At 40.3% G+C, this 16727-nt stretch overlaps 1 protein-coding gene across 2 annotated transcripts in view; it reads left to right on the top strand.

Moving 5' to 3' along the window:
• PRDM6 (PR/SET domain 6) overlaps positions 1–16727 on the top strand; it is a 124761-nt gene that overhangs the window by 95201 nt on the left and 12833 nt on the right. Inside the window, exon 8 of one of the 2 annotated variants that reach the window (XM_023617794.2) lies at positions 804–7254. The exons of the other annotated variant lie outside the window; for it this stretch is intronic. Within the exon in view, the coding sequence (XP_023473562.2) occupies positions 804–918 (115 nt within the window). The 3' untranslated portion in view covers positions 919–7254. Of the gene's footprint in view, positions 1–803; positions 7255–16727 lie in introns of those variants that run through there. 2 annotated transcript variants of the gene reach the window in all.

Raw genomic sequence — 16727 nt, 5'->3', positions numbered from 1 at the left:
TGGGTCAGGCCCAGGGACTCTAGATTATAAATTTGTTTTTTAAGTTAAGGAGAGGAGATATTCTTGAAGTGTGAAACCCGTTTTCTCCTCGTCAGACACACTGGCCCTTAATTATGGTCCCACAAGTACATTCTTTCTACTGTGTTTCTGGAGAAGTAAACTTCTTGGACCACACAAACATTGGTTGATTTGGGGTTTTTCTGAGCCCCCTACCCCACCACAAATGCTGTTTTAGCCGTAAGTTTGACTGGGCTGGGATACCCTAACTAGCTTTTGCACCAAAACAACCACCCACCCCCACCCCTATAGTCACTGCAAACTAACGTATTGCTTCCTCTAGTTTCCAAATTCAGAGTTGATAGCGCTTTGGCTGCTGTGCTGAGGGGAGTAGAATTCTCGATTTTAAATTAGCAGCAGGTGAAATTCTATTTGTCATCAATTTCTCTTTGGGGTTACGGAGCCGAAAACTGCAGACAAGCGGCTGCTTTGATGGCTCACTCCTGAAAATCTCTTTTTGTTCTTTATCTATTTGAACTGACAGTGATCAGAGCTGCAGCAGGACAGGGTCCTCTGGAGAAATCACCTTCCCCCTGCCTATTGACAGATCCCTCTGTTCTGCCTCAGACGGGCTTTGTCCCATCACAGGCCTCCAGGCCTTGGAAGGAGCCACCAATTAAACCTCTTGAGCCGGTAAAATCTGAAGCCACTTTGGAGTGTCTGTTCTGATTAGGCAGGATGAGAGGAAGCCCATCACCCTGCAGGCCCCGCTCCCTGGTCTCAATTTTCTCTCTTGCCTCCACCAGGTGCGAGAGGTGTGAGAGGAGCTTCACGCAGGCCACCCAGCTGAGCCGACACCAGCGGATGCCCAATGAGTGCAAGCCAATAACCGAGAGCCCAGAATCAATCGAAGTGGATTAACTGATTGACTGGTTGGAATTAAACTGCAAGGAAAGTCATGATTAAATGTCACGGACACTTAAGCAAAACCAAAGATTTCCTCTGAGCAACTTTCAATCAGTCCCAGAAAACCAAAAGCAGTAATAAAATAAGTAAGATGTTAAGAGATATTGATCCTGGCATGGAAGTCAGACCAGGAAAGAGATTATTTATTTATGACTAGGGATGAGACTTATTTCAGTGGACAACTAACCTGGGATGGCTAACGTTTCCAGTCCCACCATGTATTTGCTTTGTTTCTAAAAAGCTTTTTTAAACTGTTATTTAATACCAAAGGGAGGAATCGTATGGGTTCTTCTGCCCACAGTTGTGACTAAGAATGCACAGGGACTTGTTTCTCGTTGCACCTTTTTTTAGTAGCATGATTCAAGGGGACCCACTGTACAGTCCTTCTTCCTGCCATTTCGGTGTGGCCTGGCCTGATGCTGGCTGCCCCAGCGGGGACCACGGAAGCAGAAGCGAGAACCTTCGCTAAGTCAGTGCCATCTTCAGCCTCACGGGCATTCCATTTCTGTGTTTTCCACGCTCACTTCTCATGCACTTTTCACGTGGCTCCTTCTTTCCGGCAGCCCGATCTTGAGGCAGAACAGCCTGGAAGAGGAAGAAGATAGTTTAAATTTCAAAATTCAAGGGAAAAATACTTTGTCCTGTCAGGATTTCAAAAACATGTAAAACGTAACGGAGCTTCATAATACAGTATATTGTTCCCAAGTGGCTAGTTGAGAAAATTTTGTTTTCAATAACATTTTAGCTTAAAAAAAGAAAAACAAAAATAAAGTTCTTCGGTATGAGGCTGACCATAAGGTATTAGGCTTCAAGTAATTTTTTGGTGTGTCTGTGAAAGTGTTGAATATGTGAGGAAAAATAGTGCCAGCCCCATTCAAGGTCCTTTTAGGCAGTTTCATCTTCCTTCCTCATGCAGCGGAAGCCTGGGAGGCCCCTTTACTCACTCCTGAATGTGGGGGGAGCCTTTCTGCAAAAATAGGTGAAAATAGCCCAGACAAGGAAACACTGAGAGGAGGAGCCACAGAGAGGACTGCCGTTAGAACAGGCTGCCCAGAAACAGCTCATTTTATCGGTAGGAATTACCTTTTCATCTCCTCTGGCCCTTGATAGTGTTCTTCTCTCAACATTAATCATCGAAAGAGAAAGAATTCTATACACAATTTCACTGTTCTTTGACCAAGTGCAAGGAAAGTGAGCGTAACTTCAGGAGCCTTTTGGTAACTCAACAGTGGTGCTCAATAAAATTGGGTCACGTTTCATGAAATGAGCCAACATCAGGAAGAGCTGTCAGCTCCTGGACTCTCGTCTGTTAGCTCCCAGCAGCAGCTCAGAGACAAGCCTACCTGACGGCCAGCGTAGTTAAACTCCACAGTTTTATCTAGAGTGCTCCACAGCAGCAATCTCTGTTTGAATTTCTTGGATTTCCTGATAGCAGGACACAGTCCTTTAAGGAACTCCTTGTCTTTTAGCAATCCCCCCCCCCCCCCATTGTCTTTCCTTAACAAAAATATGAGACATGTAAATGAACTGGCTATGAAAGGCAAAGATACTACATGATTCAGTTTAATCTGTCATCACGTATTCGGTTCTCAGAAAATCTTCCTTCTCTTTTAATTTTCTTCCCTATCCCTTAGCACCCAACTTCCCAGGGCCTCACTAATTGTGTTTGTAATTTATTTATATCTGTATATGTCAAAATAATCTCTAAGATTATGGGCCCCAAAGAGGAACCTGGAAAATTCTGACCTCCATTGCCCAATCTCAAGTCACTCACCTTGAATTTCCCCCGGGTTCTTGTTGGCTCCTTGTCACAGAAGTAGTAAGCAATCTGTGCTGCTATGTAACTGTTGCTGATTGAAAATATTTTCTCTGGTAGATAGGAATGTATTCTGATTTTATAATTCCTTGCCCTCAGTGATGAAGACATTCACCAAAAATGTGTGCCATTGGAAGGGCGGAAGGAGCATGTAGCCATACTAACCCAAAACCTGCGAGAAAATGACAGATTGGCTACACAGACGAGCAAGCTGTTTCATTTATTAAGGTTGAAACATTTGGTTGTACTTTTTGAAAATTATAATAAGGGACTCACCTGTATGTTTCTAATACTTTTTTCAGTGAGAAAAATCTGTTCTGCCGTTTGTTTCCTTTCACAATTGAACACAGTGCACCCCATTCAGTTCTCGTGAGCTCCACATGCTAGAATGAGAAGCCTTCACTCTGTCTTGATATCTGGTATGGGAAGAGTTTCCATAATAATAATCTCTTCCTCTCTAATGGTTTTGCCAGCTGATCCCAAAGTCCTACTTAATGTGGCAGTAACTTCTATACCAAAAGATTCTTCAAGCCTTCTGCTCCATTTAAGTCTGTTTTCCACTTTTATTAGTAAGGGAGATTTTGGAATGTATTTTCCACTAAATTTGGCCAGAAAATATTTTCTACCTAACAAATAGAAAATTGGGAACATTCACAGTTTTTGCATTACTGAGCCATTGCCAGCTTCCAGCAGACCAGCCCAGGCCGTCTGTTCATGAGATGGGCCTACACTTGCAGATTGGGTTGGAGACTGAAGCACATACTGAGATTACTTGGGTCCCAAATGTTTTTAATTGGAGTATGTGCTGGGGAGAGGTTTCTCCTTAAAACCTCTCAACAACTGCTTTCGCCTTTTCTATTTAAAATTGACAGATAGTCACTTGGGACACTGCAAATGGGTGGTAGAAAATGCAGTCACAAAGATTTGCCAGTCTCCCTTATTAGCAGCTTCCTAATTAATCACGGTGCAAAGAGAATAGCTCTGACTTATTGAGGAAAGGGGAGGCTATCAGAGCTGAGTAGTGTTTCGCTCCTGAAGCCATCCCTCTTTGCCCTTTTCCTTCAATGGGGACAGATTTTTTATTTTCCAGATTAGATTTAGCATCCTAGCACATGCTTGTTTGTCTCGCTAAGAGTCTAAGCCAAAGGATAGTGCAAGGTGGGGCTGCAGACATCACATTTCTAGAAAAATCTCAGTAACCTTAGGCAAAGCAGAACATTTTCCCTAAGCAATGTGCATGAATTTTTAAGCTTTTCATTTTGGTTCTCTTTATCTTTAAAAATGACTTTTTTAGGGGGGATATGCTTTTATACAGTTATTGTATGATAATTAAAGCTGTAAAACTAAATCTTGTATAATTGATATAATTTGATTCAATTAGTAAATATTTATTGAATGTCCATTCAAGTGTAGTCTTATGGAGGAAACTGTGTATAACAGAAAAAGATTATGATACACTCTGTCCTCAGCGGGCTTACAATTTATTGTACCTTGGAAAAACTTCATTCTAGTCCAGATGTATGAGGATTTACCAATATTTACCAAATCATCAAATTTTTTCATCAGTTGATTGGTTCATTGTTTCATCCATTTATTCAACAAATATTTATTGAACTTTTGTTTTGTATAAAGAGCCCATTTTAGATGTTTGCCATAAGCAGCTTTATTTAAGTGACTATTGGTAAGAAAATAATATTCCTGTAAGTGGCTGACTGATAGCATGGGTATTTTAGTCCTTTGGACTGTTGTCTCAGTGAACTTACAGAGATTACTGCAACTGGGAGAATCAGAAAGATGTAAACTCAGCTGGGGACCAGAAGGTAACAAATTTCAAAACAAATTAAGATGCACAACTTGATTATCTTTGGTTGACTCACTGGGCTGTTGGTTCTTAGCAACAATATAGAGATACTAGGATTAGGGCCAGAGTCTTGGAGTTTTTATGACCCTATTCCAGTGATAAGGCAACAAATGGAGAGAGGGCTGGAGTTGCTCAGGGAAGGAACTCTGCAGACCCTGCATGGGTCTGAAGGGCCTCATTAGTGACAAGCCTTGACAATGCAGCCCCTGTCCCCATTGTGTGGCTGTGGTGCTCTCAGAGTTGAGGGTCTCCTAAATGGCACTCAGAAGCTTCAGAGAACGCTGTCAGAGTAGATATCCACCACTGGTTTAAAAATAGCAGTTGTTTGGTTAAGTTTGTTTTTGAACCTCGCTATCAAGCTCTTTATGCACTAAAACAGGAGGATCTTCTTCTTCAGTGGCACCACCTCCAAGGCCCCAGATCTCTGGTACATCATTGCAAAGCTAATTGCTAGTAATTGGTTATAAGAGTTATTCATGTAAGAAACCAATATTTAATTGCTTTTCATAGCAGAAGTAGCATCATTACTGTATTTGTTTTGCACTAAATTAAAAAATCAAATGCAGGTATCTGTTGAGTTGTTTAAAATGGGAAACATGGCACATCTCACAAGTAAGGCATTTCCAGAACAGCATGGGGTCAGTGGGTCACCCTGAGTAGGCCCAGCAGCCTTGTGTTTAGGGGCAAATCTGTCATTCTCATATTAAGACTACATACGCCTGTAGAAACCAGGCCAGCAATAACAAATAAACTCAATAAAACACGTTTTCAAAAAAGTTAGTATCTATTTTCCTTCCTTGATGTGAATTTAATCTTATTTCCCATAGCCTTTACCAATTGCTGACACCAAATCCTGAAAGATACTAAGAGATATGCTTCTTTCAGTGATAACAGTAGGTTCCAGAAATGTCATTCATTTGTCAAGATCCTTTCAAGGTGAAGAGGTTTGGAGACATTTTACGAAGTGACTAGATGTTTGGGTACTTATCCTCCCAAGAGTTTGAGGTTTTCCCGTCACTAACACTTATCTGAACAACCACAAAATAACAACAGAGAGTCCCAGGAAGAGCCACATATTTCAAGCCTTCTCAAGATTAAATTCTACAAACCCAGGATCAGCTGTCAGGTACAACTGACCAGAGAGAGCCGGACTGAACAGAATATTGCTTTATCTGTGGAAGCCTTGCTACTGATGTTTAACTTGTAATCCGTGGTTGTGTTTAACATTTAAGATATTTAGTTAGTGTTTCTTTGAAGTAACAGATGTCAGATGTTTCATCAGGTCAATATGAAAAATGATGAAAAACAAAATTGGTGAGAAAACAGGGCGAAGACGTAAAACTATTGAATTGTCTTCCCTACATATTGAGATGCTACCATTGTACTTAGAATTAGAAAAGAAATTTGTTGAGTAAATTTTGACAGAAAAATAAAGTCTGAGCTTATTCCCTCATATGTTGAGGGATGATGATAATGATAACAACTTATATTGTACAATCACTGTCACGCACTGTTCCAACTGCTTGACAAGGACTATCTAATTTAATCCTCAATAACTCTGTGACAAAGATACCATCATTATCTCTCTCATATATACTTAATCTTAGCAGCTTCTTTACTTTCTCCCCCTCCAAAACCACGTGACAGTAATTTTTAAAAGGAAAAGTATTTCTTCATTCAAAGCTTCTTTTTGAGAGCAAGAGCTTTTTAAAATAAATAAGCACAAGTGTAATTTATTTATAAAACATGTTTGTGGAAATAATACTAAACTATTCTTACAATACGTATCATTGTAGTTGCTGATTTTGCAATCTCCGAATCTGTGCTGCTAGACAGCAGAATTTCCAATATCCCATTGCTGGCAGGCATTGTTTTTGGTTTTCTAAACATGCAACTAAAATTCCATGTTAAAAGAAAAACAAATCCTCTCAAGTGTGTGATACACGTAAGGGACAAATGGCGACAGACAGGAAGGCAGGTTATGTTGGGCAGTAGCCAAAAGGGAACCAGGCTTGAACACTAGTGACAAGTGAAAACACCTCCTGAATGGGGCTAAGTGAAATCTAGTTTTCTTTCTTTGTTCTGACTGAATGCTAAATGAGTTACTTTTCAGGCATCAATGGAGTCATTATGCAGTTCTGTCCATTAAGAATATGAGCTGAGGTGGTTAGCCTGTTGGTTTCAAGCAGTGAGGTAGAAAGACTGGAGTTGTTATCGGTTGGGTTTGTTAAAGGTACAAATAATGTAGTTACATGCATGAGGTACTCAAGGAACCAGTTCAAGTTCTTACAATCTAGATGAGACATTTTGTGAGATGTGTTCAAAAAGTAAGTTTACAAAATTTCTTCAGGAACTGATTTATTACAAGGCAATTCTTTACTATGCTGTTGAAACCACGATGTATGCTACTGTTTTCCAAATTCCAATTCTAACAGGCACATTTGTTTGTCAAAACGATCAATGTTTTCCACGTCAAACATGGTAGGCTCTGGTTGGTATTTCCTGTTTTCTATCTTGCAAAACATCACCGTTGTTGCCTTTCTCTCCCGAAGCTTGGCACATCACTCCTGACTGAAAACAATCTTGATATAAACTTCGACAAGTTGGAAATATATTTCTGTAGCAGAACTCATTCATGTTTAAAAAAAAAAAATCCTGTCACACAGGTGATCACCACATGTCAGAGCGCCATTTCAGACCAAATATCTTTCAACTCACGGTCCCTGTTGATCCCCACTCGAGCAATGTGTAATGCTAAAAATGATTCCTGTAAACTCACTTTCTCTCAGTGTAGTACACATACTCAAATTTCTCCCAACTTGGAGAGAATGAAATAGCAAAGACAGAGACACAGTTCTTCCCCTGGGAAGTTCTTAGTACTCCATGAAAGAGGCTGCCCTAATACAAACACAAATGCCAATGTGCTGATGCAGATAGTAAGGAAAACTCCAGCCTAGACCAGCAAAATTATTTTGGATACCTCCTGTCCCCAAGTTAATTTATTTTGTTATATATATCAAGGGAAAGCATCCAGCTTCATAGTATGCTACTAGAAGTGTGATAATTAAATGCTCAAGGCATTCTGTAAATTTCCTTAATATGCTAATTTTAAATTTACTGTAAATGTGCCCCATTGGAAGAGAACTATATCTTTCTCCAACTTTCCTCCAAATAAAATGGTTAGGGCTAGGGCTAAATTTCACTTCTCCTTTTTGAGGTTAGTAAAGTTTAAACAAGTCAGTCAAAAGAATGAGGAGAAGCTCAATGTGGGTGGTGAGGAGCATTTGCTGTAAGGGCTGCTGCTATGACAAGAATGATTATCCTGCAGTTAGAATGGTAAACAATTTTCTCTTGTTTTTTAACTTATTAAATTCACATCTTAAAAAAATAACTGCAAAGAACCAATGAGATCATGCATGCAGCTGTATTCTTATGATAGAATCTACCAGGATTACATTGTGTTTGAATGAAAAACAGGCACACGTTTAGAGATAATTGGCTAAGAAATGTAAATATATCTAATTAATAAAACATTCCTGTGATGATTTGATATGCCCTTGGGTTCTGTCTTTCGAGTCCCACGTTGGTTCTTTTTCCAAGCGCAAACTGTTCAATCCTAGTGTGCAACTTAGGGAGTAGGCAGTCAACAAACTCTTCTTGGAAAAGCTTAAGCTAGAAAATGGAATGAGAAAGCTTATAGAACTAGCTAGCAGAAAGGTTGTTAAAATTCCCCCATGTGTGGTTTATTCAGGTATATTTGAGATTGATCTTTTCCTCACTCCTGTGCTCTCAGGCTCATTTCCCAAACCAGGTTGGATTCACTCTCAAGGAAATTCAGACACAGAGGCCTGGCCACAATTCTATGGCAGGGTGGGCTTGGTATTTCATCTCCATCCTCCATAAGATTTGGAGAAGAGCAGAAAGCTCTTGCTGTGAGAGTAGTCTGGATCTGTGACCTTCTGAATGTCCAGGGCCATGGGGCTCTAGTCAGAAAGCCAAAGTCAGTCGTTTAATTTACCTCTTGTTCTGTTAGAAAATAAAATTCCACTTGACTCTGGGAAGCAATATGTGAGCTTCAAGGAATAGCAAGGACTTTGAGGCTGAAGTGGATGGAGAGAGGAGGAGATTGCAGGAGATAAGGTCAGAGAGGTAAAGTAGCATGGACCATGTAGAACCTTGAAGGCCATTGTGAGAACCTGGCTGTTTCCTCTAAATGAGGGAGGGAAAACTGGCTTCCAGAGAGCTGGGGCATGACGTAATAGAAAAGGATCATTCTGGCTGCTTTGCCGAGAATAAACTATAGGGGATTATGGCCCGGAGATGGGAGATGTTTAGGAGGATGTCCATACAGATGAGAGACGATGGTGTCTTCTGCTAGGGGGCTAGTGGTAAAGGCAGCAGGACATGGTTAAATTCTGGGCATATTTTGAAGGTTAACAGGATTTGCTAATGAATTGAATGTGGGATGTTAGATGAAGAAAGGAGTCAAGGATGACTCTAAGATGTGTGGCCTAAGCAACTGGAAGATGGAGATTTTTGGTTTTGGAGTTTACACTCCATTTTTAGGTTGCTTGTCCTTTCCATGAGCATCAGGATCATTCTAGTATGATAAATATGAAAACGGTCATGCACAATAGGCAGCTGTCTGACCAGGTTGCTGACTCTCCTGAGTGGCCAGGCTCAGCCACCTGCCCCAACCTGGAAGCAAGGAGTTGAATTTTATCCTGCTGCTTCTGTTGCACCACATGGACATTCCATTGCCCAGGAATGGCATGCAAATGTTTCCTGAGAAAAAGATTCCGCCAGAAGTGAAGATCTGCTTTTGAAATAGCAGCATGCTGCAGCCACGGGACGCCTGAGTCTCATTCTGGAGATGCTTTAAGGAAAGGCTGCTCGGAGAATAGACGAGACTGTTTTCCTGTGTGGCTTGTTTCTCTGATCAGGTTAGAGGCTCAGTTCAGTGCCTCTTGGTCGGGGGAGGGCAGGGCTAGCCAGGGAGCTGGTTGATGGTTTTCAGCCTCCTGGATGGGACAGTTCTAAACAGATTTAATGAGACTTCTAGTCCTTAGACAACTCATATTTGTCATTCATTCATTCATTCATACATCCACTTAAATATTTTTAAAAATCTATGTGCTAAGATTCCATTTTGCTTAATACAAAAATGAATAGGACATGGTGGGTAATAAAATCTAGGAGAGAGAGAAAGACATGCAATCAAATAAAATATGGAGGTTGTAGGAGGCTGTACAGGAAGCAGTAGGGAGAGATTTGAGGGAGCAGTCAGTTCTCCCTGGAGGAGTTCAGGCAAGTCCAAGGAGTTGCTTTCTGAGATATGAATCGAAATGAACAGACAAGTGTTTGCATTCCCTACTAAGCAGCTACCACAAAGAACTGTCGATATGGGTTGTTTTGAAAGATTTGCCACGTTCATTAAAGGCTACCCAATGTACCCTTCCCTGGGGGTGTTTGTGTCATATTTGAATCAATTTTCTTTTATTGAATTTTTATCATTGCTTTCATCCCCTGGGTGGATAATAATATTGCGCATGGAAACTAAAGAACTTGCCAACGGTCAACAACAAACGGATGGTTCATAGCACTGAGCCAACATGTAGACATGCTTGACTTTTTAGGATGATCACTTCTTTGAGTATGTGACTGCTCCACAGAAAATGTCATAAATACACCAAACTTTACATTGAATTTCAGGGACGGGGGCCTGGATCTCAGGTTAAGAACCCCTGACTCTAAGATCTTGCGTGGAATGTGCCTTTCAATCGTCAATTATATCTTCAAAAGATTGAGTGGAAATGGAAACAGAAGACTCCTAGTAGATAATAAAAACACACATATTCTTCATTCTTTACATGAAGATTCTAAGTAATGAGGAAGAACAAAGCAAGGTCGATCCGTTCACTGTTCTAGCAAAAGCCACATGGGCTCGAATGCCTGCTTCTGAGACCAGGAGCATCTCTCCCCGTTTATGACTTGGTATAAGGCCCATAGAGATCCAGAAAGAAAGCCAGGCCAAATCAATAAGTTGGAGAGGTCATTTTGTTATGCTTTAAAAGGGTAACACAGCCAGGCAGAGATTTTCCCGCCTATTATCCCAGATTATTCCCTTTTCCCTTCCCCAAATTAAAACCGAATCTGTATATACAGAAATTATGCCTGACATATATACAATTGTAAGGGAATACTAATTATTTGGAATCCCAATCACAATCAAAATCAATTATTTGGAGTCTATCAGAGCAGATAAAACAGAACTTAATCCCCAACTCACCGTATGATAAAGTGGAGAGTCATCTTACAGGGCCTTTCTGTCAATTTTTCCTGCCTTCAGGTGGCCAATACACACACACACACACACACACACACACACACACACGCACACACATGCACACACACACACGTTTCAGAAGAAATAATCTATTTTATCTTTAACATCCTTCATAAAAGAATTTCAAGATTCCATTTGTATTCTTTTCTGACTTTTTACCATTTCCTTACTATTTGTAGTGGGTAGAATGATACCTCCCACCCCAGAAAAAGATATGTTACCCAGAACCTGTGAATGTGATCTTATTTTGAAAAAGGATCTTTGCAGATATAATTAAAGATCTCGAGATCATCCTGGATTATCCAGGTGGGTCCTAAATCCAGTGATTTGGCCTTATAAGAGACGGAAGAAGATCAGACCCACAGATGAAAAGGCTGTGTGAGGACAGAGGCAGATTGGAGTGCTGCTGCCACAAGCCAAGGGATGCTGGAGGCAGCAGAAACTGAGTCAAGGAAAGCTTCTCCCCTAGAGCCTTTGGAGGGAGCATAGCCCTGCTGACACCTTGATGTCAGACCCTTGGAGCCTCCAGATCTGTGAGAGAATAAATTTCTGTTGTTTTTAGCCACTAAATTTGTGGTACTTTGTTACGGCAGCTGTAGGAAACTCATGATCCATTGTGGTCCATGAGCCAGCATCTTGCAAGCAGTGAGAGGGCAATCAAATTCACTTTTGGGAAATTTTCTCCACCAAGATAACGTCACTTGCTCTTACTCCCATTGGTTAGTAAGATTTGCCATGTCAACTTGCAACGCAGAATGACAACATTCTCTGGCGATAACTGTTCTTGAATCTGACTTCAAGTGCCTGGATTTATACAGAATCTGTATTCTGCTGACTCTCAGGGTTGGCAAACTCTTTTTCATACATTTGCTGACCATTGTTTGTTTTTCAAACTTTTATCATCTGCGGAGCATATATGGGCAAAGAGCAAACATGTAGCTCACCAATTTTAGGTTTATTTTAAAAGGGTTGACAGTAATTTTTAAACAAGAAAACATTTAAAAATTAATTATAACTTTTTAATATTTTTATATAAATTGTTTGTTTTTTATAATTATCATCAATTATAGTTTATACTGTAAACTATATAAATGATAGTGTCTGTAATCTTTCCCCCAAATTAGCTTCCTAAAATGTATTCTGGTCATCTCGCTCCATGAATGGATGATAGCTTGAGCCATAGTTCTGTTTCCACATCTCGTCAGTTTCCTTTCTTTTCTTTATTTTAATTTAGAAACATTTCACTCCCATTTATAAGTTATTAACCACGGCAGCAGGTATTTGATGCCTCTGTCAGAGAGTCGTCGACATTCAGATTATACACAAACCCAAGAATTAAGGAAAATTTTATTGCCGAAAACTACTTTTGGCGCTGGGTCAGAATCTAACCTGAAGAACATATACTGTTTCTAGGTTGTAAATTTGGAATGTCAACTTGCAAATTAAAGGCAAATGGTTTCCTAATCCACTCTGGTTGCACATGGCTGTGGAAGGTATTTCTTCCTATTCTGTTGTAGTATTTGTTTATGGTTTTAAAATGTTGGAGATGCTTTACATAATACATCATTGATTTTTTTCCCAACAAATGATAAAAATTATTAATATCAGGAAAGTTCTTGGCAGTTAGACTTTTGCATTGTAGTTTGGTCTTATTAAGAAAGTATGGTTTTAGCTTAAAAATCATTATATCTTAGCACTGATTGTTGGATCAGAACGTTCTCAAACTGCAGAGCACATTATGAGCAGTTCATATAAATATGGCCCACCAGTTTTAGGTACATTTAAAAGATGCATCTCTTGGAGAAGAAATCTTGGGGGAAAAACGTTTTGAATCATTGAAATGATCTTTTCCTTTGCTTCTACATATCCATCCCCTTTGCCGTGTTGAGCTTGTAGTTTTGGCCACTAAAGAGGTGGAGTCTGTTTCCTGACACCTCAACTGTGGGCTGGCTTTTAACTTGTTGGTTAACAAAGTGTGGCAGAAGTGCCCATGTGCCAGTTCTGAGCCTAGCCCTCAAGAGGTTGTGTGTGTTTCTGCTTGCTTTCTTGTACCTCTTTCATTACCCAGAGAACATGCCTGGGTTGCCTGCAGAAGATGAAAGACACTTGGAACTGAGCCATGTTGCCCAGTAGCCCCAGTTGATAGCCAGCCAACCCTTAGACATGAGTGTGAGCCCAGCCAAATTCAACAGTGCTGCCAAGCTAACCCCTACACAATTTCAGCGAGACCAGCAGTACGTGTCTTGTGGCATGCCACAAAGATTTTGGGATTCTCTGTTACCCAGAATAACCATGGCAATAGATAATCAATATAATAACCAACATAGCTCAGAGTAGAGAATGAGAGTGCTGGCTTTCATCGCTGCTTTTTCATAAAGCACATCCAACAGACATTCAGCAGCTGTGAGTTGATTATATTTACAATCACATTATTTCCTTCAACATTTAGTTAAGATTTGGAGGCTTATTTTTGGCCACTCGCTGTTCTTTGTGGATAAAGCTGGGTATGGACTGACACTTGTCTAATTACTGACAATTGTTTTACTCCTTTATTCTTGGTGCACCCATACTTAGCACCCCATCAATACTCAAATGAACTTACCTCTTCTATTTGCATCAGAGCTCACAAAATAATTATTAGCTTAGTGAAAAAAGTATCTTTTTCTGTAGTATTAGCTTTCAGTGTTAATTAGAAGAAAAGTTATCTCACATTTCTTCCTCATCTATCTATTACGCACATGCTGAATTTGTACACTGCACACCAGTGGTTTTATCCAGCTACAGGGGGAAATATCTGTTAGTACATGTTTTATGTACTTCTTTGACAAACATTTATATAGCAGGTACCCTGTGCCAGGCACTGTGCTAAGTGCTTTAAATGATTGATTTACTTAATCCTCTTAGCAGCTCTGAGGTGGTACTGTCAGTATCCCTATTTTACATATGAGGAAACTGAGGCACAGGCAGGGTAAGTATCTTGCCCAAGGTCACATTGCTAGCAAGTGGTAGAATTGGGATGTGGACTTAGGCGTTCTGGCTCAGGGGCACGTGTTCTTAATCAGTACACGTGGTGGCAATTGCTCCTCCACACTCTATGTCATTGTTCTTACGTGACCCCCACAGTGCTATTTGAAAAGGGCGCTTCCCAATAGCTTGTTCTGCTTTCTTGCCAAACATGGTATCAATCAGTGAATATAGAGCTGGCTTTACAAGCTTATTGGCAATAGTGTGACTTGTTTTCCTGTAGAGAATGCCACTTTAAATGATGCCTCTGTCCTTTAGGTCTCTTTTATGCCTTAACAGCACAAGTGGTAAATTTGTTACTGGCAAGTTTTACTTTGCACTTGTTCTAGTAAACTCTGTTGGTTTATCAGGAAGGTTATTGTGCTGCGTTTAAAAAAAGAGGAAGGCTTGAGTTGCTTCATGACCCTATATGACAAAATTTCATAGCAGATAATATACTGGAGACCAAGGGTAAGTGGATAGATGAACTTATAAAATCTGTTTTCCAGATATCATGTACAACTCAGATTCATTCATCCCAGCCTATGTAGACATGTATTTATATTTGCACTTAGTTCTGGTGATCATTTACATTTATGACATTTTCCTGAGATGTGTATTTTTATTACTGTTTTTATTACTTCTTTTGCACTTCAGTGTACCACTTTGGAGTTCTTTTGTGTGTGTGTGTTTGAATTGTGAATAAAATGATGTATAATTGAGAGGCAGCAAAGGGTCAAAATTTATGGACTCAAGCCAGATTGCCTGGGGTCATATTCCAAATCCAACACTTAAAAATAATGTGACCATGAGCTAGATACTTAACCTCTCTGTAACTCGATTTTCTCATCTATAAAATGGGAATAGTAATAATAATAATATCTACCTTATGGGATCATTCTGAAGAGTAAATGTCCTCACTTGAAATAGTATCTGGAATATAATAAGGGATTTGTAAGTATTTACCATCTAGCAAATAAAAATGTATGTATAACAAAAATGACAAATATAAATTTAACTATTGTAAATAATAACTTGCAAATACAATGAAGAACTGTACCCCGTTGTCTGAAAGTTAGCCATGACAGAATGGCTACATGTCGTCCTAATAGTGCATGTGTAACTTTTAAGAATATAGTGGTTATTGAGGATGAAATGGGATTTTTGTTAAAACCATAATCATCTTTACATTGCAAGTTTGTGATGTGTATGTAAACAAATTTGTCTACTCACCTTTCCCACTGAAACCACCAAACTACCAAGGGACCAGATTTAGGTTACTACTGCTACATAACCAATTACCCCAAAATTTAGTGGCTTAAAACAACCTTTTTGTTTTGCTCACCATTTTGTAGATAGGAATCCAGGAAGGGCTCAGCTGGGCAGTTCTCGTTTGGAATCTCTCAAGTGGTTGGTTGGAGCCAGCAGTTGGATGGGCTGGATCCTCTGAAGGCTCTACTGGGCTGCACATCCAAGAGGGCTCTCTGGTGTGGCTGTCAGCTGATGCTGGCCGTCAGCTGGGAGCTCAGCTGGGGCTGTTGACCAGAGTGCCTGGACATGGTCTCTCTAGCACGGTAGTCTTAGGGGAGTTTGATGTGTCACATGGTGGCTGGCTTCCCCTGGAGTGAGCATCCCAAGAGGACCAGACTTGGCATAGCATCACTTCCACCATAGTTCATTGGTTTAAGCTGTTACAAACTTGCCCAGATTCAAGGGAGGGGACACTGACCCCCCACTTCTCCATGGAAGAAATGTCAAAGAATTTGGGGGCCATGTTTTTAAACTGCCACAGACCATTTAATAGAATTCCAGTAGCTTACCAAAAATCTGCAGATACATTCATCTGCAATTTGTCTACCTAGATAATTCAATCCCAGTTTCTTTATTTTTTTCTTAAAAGTCTAGTGTTTTAGCCTTTGAGCCCTTCACAGGGATTTATTCTGGGCCTTTTGTAATAGAAATAGCCCAGGACTAGGACAAAGAGAACTTGCAAATCAGCCACAACTTTGAAAGAGTAAGGAGATTCCAGTGAAGTTTCCTGAAAGTCCTTGATAGCAATGTTTATCCCCCTCAGAGCTTGGCGATCTCACTAGTCCTGCCCTCTAAGGGCATTTACATAACTCCCTTTACAGACTGCATCGGATTGACCCAGCAGTGTCTAACTGTCGCCTTTTCTTAGGCTTGGGAAACAAATCGCTGCTTTTTGGCCCTGCAGCTTCTCTAAGTGAATTTTGTACGTGACTCTGGAAAAAAAATTCCTTCTTCACACTATGCTCCCTTTTGTCCCCCGTCACAGACTGCCCACCCCTCAGTGGACACCACCCATGTGAAGAGGTTCCCTGGCTCTGAGCCTTAAAGTGCCTCTTGACTAAGTCCTCCTTTTTAGGAGCAGGAAGGGACCTGAGCCATTGAGCCCCAAATGTGAGGGCACGACCCTCATAAAACAGGCCAAAAAGCAGCCGCTCTGAGAGAAATTATTCTTAGATGAATCCATGTGGAAATAAGTCCAAATCCACAGCTGGATGAATTCTGTTTTCAGTTTTAGAAATAGTTTGCTTTGACATTGTCCATGGAACAAATATATTTGGTATCTTCCATTGCTACTCACTGGGAGCAACTTTGATAAATTTGCTTTGGACCAAGTAAGAAAAAGCCACTAGTTTCTCAAATGAAACAGATAAACTGAGTTTGGGGTGGAGGTTCCTCGAGTCTCACAAAGTGGGGTTCAAAGAATCACA

The sequence above is a fragment of the Equus caballus genome, chromosome 14, assembly GCF_041296265.1.
Source record: "Equus caballus isolate H_3958 breed thoroughbred chromosome 14, TB-T2T, whole genome shotgun sequence".
Classification (NCBI taxonomy): Eukaryota; Metazoa; Chordata; class Mammalia; order Perissodactyla; family Equidae; genus Equus; species Equus caballus.
This window is presented reverse-complemented; position numbering and strand designations above follow the sequence as displayed.